The sequence below is a fragment of the Buceros rhinoceros genome, unplaced genomic scaffold (genome assembly GCF_000710305.1).
Source record: "Buceros rhinoceros silvestris isolate BGI_N320 unplaced genomic scaffold, ASM71030v1 scaffold28738, whole genome shotgun sequence".
NCBI classification, from domain to species: Eukaryota; Metazoa; Chordata; class Aves; order Bucerotiformes; family Bucerotidae; genus Buceros; species Buceros rhinoceros.
This window is the reverse complement of record NW_010429045.1, coordinates 9,843-13,719: the sequence shown is the minus strand read 5'-3', so window position 1 is coordinate 13,719 and position 3,877 is coordinate 9,843. Positions and strand designations below refer to the sequence as shown.

General features: G+C 42.4%; 1 protein-coding gene across 1 annotated transcript in view; it reads left to right on the top strand.

Annotated features, from left to right (window-relative positions):
* Positions 1-872: 872 nt before the first annotated feature.
* The window catches only part of WBP2NL (WBP2 N-terminal like), a gene marked incomplete at its 5' end in the record, with an annotated part of 5,378 nt that continues 2,373 nt past the window's right edge, over positions 873-3,877 (top strand). Inside the window, 3 exons of the mRNA XM_010142515.1 lie at positions 873-1,017; positions 1,491-1,626; positions 3,122-3,214. Coding sequence (XP_010140817.1) covers positions 873-1,017; positions 1,491-1,626; positions 3,122-3,214 — 374 coding nt within the window. The remainder of the gene's footprint in view (positions 1,018-1,490; positions 1,627-3,121; positions 3,215-3,877) is intronic.

Genomic DNA, 3,877 nt, shown 5'->3' with positions numbered 1-3,877 from the left:
AAATATTTATTATATTTGTTTAAAATATCTTAAACAATAAAACATTTTGAATTTTTCTGCCACTGTATTGTGCTGCAAGCTTGTAAGCCCCAAGGTGACAAAAGGCTCTTTTTTTAATTCTGCAGATTTCGTTACTAGATGGTATGTTTAGGATCTGACCTGTAGATTCAGTGACATGCTTTCCCAAGTTGACTCTTTAATTTCTCCTGAAAATACGTTTCAATTTTTCAGGCACCTCCGTACCCCTGATGGCGCAGTGTTCACAGTTCTCACTGGGCTTTGTGGCACTAGAAAACTTCACTCGTGTTCCCATAGATGTCCAACAATAATAACCTTATTGCTGACATTACCGACTCCTTGTTTTGTTCCCTAGAATGGTGCTGTTTATTACAAATGTTGACTTAAACCATGTGAGGCAGGGTCAGCAGTGAGGCTGTTAGTGAAGGCACTTCCTCAGTTTGCAAGGAGGGTGTGGTGTTACAGCAGTACTCTTTTTCCCGTGCGGTGGCCAGTCCTGGATTCGAACATGACTTGGAGAGACTTGCTTCGAGATGATGCTTTGGCCTTAAAGGGTTTCAGACCCTTTCTGAGCCCTGATGTTTGGGCAGAGGTTTTTCTCATGCAGAGAGAGGAATTCCTCAGCCTGATAGTTTTGAAGACAGAAAAAGAAACAGTCTTTTAAAGCTTCTCTTTGTGAAGGAGGAGTGGGTGTTGTCACAGTGAGAGGGTGAATGCTTCCACTCTGCGTAAATCACCCCTCTCCATTCAAAGGAAAAACAGCAGGGCCCACATCAGCACTGAGTGTTTTGGGATAATATTCAGAGTTTCTGGTGTGCTAACCCTTCTCTGTGCGATGGCTGTGTGTGTCACAGCTGTTACTCTCTAATTTGTCTGATTTCCCCCTGTAGTGTTCTCAAACACTGTAAAGATGTGGAGCTCTCCTTCAGTGACGTGACAGGCAAGCCTGAAGCCTTCAAAGGCACCAAAAAAGGGATGCTGTATCTCACCCCTTACAGGGTAAGTCTGATGCCAGCAGGGCTGCTTCTTCCTCGATGGATCCTGCAGACTTTAGACCAGAAACTTAGCTGGTGATAGAAGAAGCGATTGTCACAATCCTAATTCCCTACAAAGCCACGTGCACTCCTGGAAAGTACTGTCTAGAGAATATATTCCGTATGATGTGTCAGCCAGTTTTACTTTCTTTGAAAACTGTCATAGCTTGTCCTTAAAAATCAGCAGTAAACCTCTGTAAATGTGCGTGTGTAGTTTAAGTGGTGTATTATTTTGCAACATACATGCTTCAAGTGAGTGAGCCGTGTGCCGTCAAATCTGTTGGGGATCCTGCAGCATTAAAGCTGTGAAATAGCGCAATGCATACTGACACTAGGAGTTAAGTTACCATTGTTTTGGATGCTGCTGCAGCCACAACTCGCTGACCACCCTTTGTGTCTAATTCCAGTAATTGAGAGGCATTCCCTCCTGTCTTGCAGATGATCTTTGTGACGAAGGGCAAGGATCCTATGCTGTCTTTCATGATGCCGTTTTATTTGGTGAAGGGCTGCTCAATCGAGCAGCCTGTTTTCTCTGCCAATTACATCAAAGGACAGATTCAGGCTGAGGCAGGAGGTATGTGCCCGTGCTCTGTAGGTTGAACGCTTCCCAAGTGTCACAAGTCCTTTTCTGCTGACCATCAGGCAGATGGCGTATGTGCACAGGGGAGTTGGGTGGCGTAGCTGTGGCAGTATAGCTAATGTGTCCGTGCTGAGCTAACTTGTGTTTCCTGAACTTTAAGATACTGCTTAGGTGTAACTTTCTGCCCCCAAAGCTAGTAACTAACTTTTATGGGCTGGCTTTTTTCATGCTCTAATTTCTGTCTTTGTGTTTATGTCATGTTTACTCAGTTTCCATGTGTGCTTGTTTTCTCCTATCTCTGACCTTGGAAGGTTGGGTAGGTGACCAAGTCACCAGTCACTGTTATTGATAGACAGAATTAGCAGCCGTGTTTTTTTTCTGGAGGTCGGGAGACACTTACCAACTTGAGTACATTTGCACGCACCTAGGGTGCTGCTGTATATCACTGATGTAGGTTTGCTCCCAGTTTGATGATGAAACTGTGGTAAGACTTACAGTCAGGTCATGACAAACATGGGGAATTGCAGAGGATAAACAGGGATTGAAATCGAGGCATCTGGTTCGAGTTTATTCCCTCTTCAGCCCTGGACTTGATGGTGTGCATTTTTATGGTGTCTGGAGGGCTTATGCTTTTGCTTTCTGTTCGTAGCAGTGTTTTAAAGCGGCTGTGTCCTCTGCAGCTTGTGGGTCAGCCCGCTTCCTTGGGCTGAAATCATGCTAAGACAGTGGTTTTAAAGAGGTGCATCTCCAAGAGGATGACTTTATCCATCGTGGATCATTTTGCTATATTTCTGTACTTCATGTGTGCTTTGTACCCAAGACTATCTCTACTTTTACTAACTTGATTGTTAGACAAGATAAATCTTATTTAATGAAATCTTGTATTTAAATGACTTTTTTTTTCTAAAACCACTAAAAAACCAAAGCACTCCACCAAAAAAAAAGAACCCACCAAAAAAGTCACCAAAACAAAGCACTCTTACTTATCTTGCAGGATCATCGCCTACTCAAATTTTTGTAATCTGTCTGAGCTTCTGGGGGTCAGACATTGAAATGTTGCATTTGATTTAAATCCTAGCTTGAGTTGCAGATCCTGATCTGCAGTCCACTGAGGTCAGCAATAAAACGTCATTTGAGGGCTTTGAGTTAAAATCCTCAGTGAATTAATTGTTCTTTCTTTACACTGTGTTGATTATTAGGTTCTATTAAACCTTTCAGGAAAGAATGAAACAACCTAGTATCCAGAGTAGGCTGCTTCTACGTAACTACAGTGGGGATTATCTTTTAAAGAGTAAAGAAACAAATTCCTGATCGTCTCCAGGACATCTGATAGCAACACCATGACTCCTTCCCCTTGGCAACAGGGCACAAAATAGTATTGAAATAAAAAAGGAAAAAGAAAGTTGTAGTATTAATTGTTTTGCTTTGTCCTGAGTATTACTGAGGAGGTCAATAGCCTGTTTCAGTTCTAATTCTCTCTCTCTCCTAGGTGGCTGGGAAGGGCAGGGGACATTTAAACTGACTTTCAACAGTGGAGGAGCCATTGAGTTTGGACAGCTGATGTTCAAAGCTGCCTCTAACGGTAAGGGACCTTCAGAGCCTGCAGATCCCCCATGGCTGGCTGAGCTAGTTAGAGAACAGTGCTCTTCACGAACGGCGTGGAAGAAGGGTACCCTACGCGGTCTTCCAAGCAATGTAATTTTTTCTCTTTCCAGGGGAACTTTTGTTTTCCCTTCCCACCCTTTTTCTTTATTTCATCATAGTGCTTTGTGCAGTTGGAATATTCTGGGATTTGTGCATCCTAGGTGGACCACCTTTTTCCACAGAACCTTATTCCCCCTGGAATGAGGTTCAAATAAGTGAGGGAGAAAAATGAATTCACTTACCTACCCTCAGCTCTGTTCTGTAATAGTGGAGTAAGATAGGGGAAGTTAATGTGCATATTCAGACAGGGCAAAAAATAAACATAAAAAAATAACTCGTATTTGAAACTTTCAAATGAGGGGAAAAATGTACATTTTGTTTCTGATAGAAGGTTTTCTTTTAAAAGAAATGAGCATTTTAAAATGTAATTTCTTTTTCTGGTGAGAAAGTTTAAAAAGAAGGAAAAGACATCCTACTGATAACTTGCTTTAGAATGGTCTTTTCTTCCAGCAGCAGGAGGTCTGTGAAGGGACTGGTACCTGCCAGTGGTTTTGCAGCTGGTTTCCTTTAGGAACTTGCAGTGAGGAGACTAATGCTTTTC